General features: G+C 38.0%; 1 protein-coding gene across 1 annotated transcript in view; it reads right to left on the bottom strand.

Annotated features, from left to right (window-relative positions):
• Positions 1-570, bottom strand: part of LOC111088093 (apolipoprotein D-like) — a 12,533-nt gene extending 11,963 nt beyond the window's left edge. The window contains exon 1 of the mRNA XM_022397037.1: positions 390-570. Within this exon, the coding sequence (XP_022252745.1) occupies positions 390-515 (126 nt within the window). The 5' untranslated portion in view covers positions 516-570. The remainder of the gene's footprint in view (positions 1-389) is intronic.
• Positions 571-822: the final 252 nt, after the last annotated feature.

Consider the following 822-nt stretch of genomic DNA (forward strand, 5'->3'; position numbering starts at 1 on the left):
TCCGCAGACATGCCGCCGTGCCACGTGGGGGGGGGGGGGGGTGAATATAAATATGTCTGTAGAATATAAACTCTTAAAAAACAGAAAATGTGATACGAAAGGTGTCCAACTGGTAGTTTTTTAGGCTTATTATTGAATATAAAACACCACCTACCAGATTCACCCAGAAATAAAAATACACGTGATATTAAAGAGGCTGAACTTGTTGATTTTTCAGATTTAGTAGTGAATATAAATATTTCTTTAGGATATAAACTCTTAAAAAACAGAAAATGTGATACGAAATGTGCTCCATTTCTTGGGTTTTCAGGTTTATTACTGAATACAAACTTCTCCCTACCAGAGTCAACCAAGAAAAAACAGAAAAATGTGATACGGAATGTACTCACTTGGTTGATATCAAAACTAGGATGGACCTTTACAGGTGGGCATGCTCCTAGGCCAAATATTTCTGTAGCAACCTTAGTAGCTAAGATGGGCACCATGGAAACGACCACGAAGACTCTCCACATCATCCTTCCCTTGATCTTACACTGATAATAATTTGTAGGTAGGTCCTGGAATACGGCCTAATAACGAACCCCTACGCTTACTTCTCACACTGCTACTACTAGCCGTTACAGCTGGAAGAGTTAATATGTAAGCCAGTGAACTTGACCCTAAATACAGGCTTCGTTCACTCTTCAACTCATAGGTAGCGCTACAAGATGCTTAACAAATAATGTAGAAGACAATGAACTAGCTCAAGGTTATTTGAGTTTGTTTTTAATTATTACACAGTAAATAGAGTTTTAAAAGATACGCCGTATTGAAATTGTGCAT

This window comes from Limulus polyphemus, unplaced genomic scaffold (genome assembly GCF_000517525.1).
Source record: "Limulus polyphemus unplaced genomic scaffold, Limulus_polyphemus-2.1.2 Scaffold3106, whole genome shotgun sequence".
In the NCBI taxonomy this organism is placed as follows: domain Eukaryota; kingdom Metazoa; phylum Arthropoda; class Merostomata; order Xiphosura; family Limulidae; genus Limulus; species Limulus polyphemus.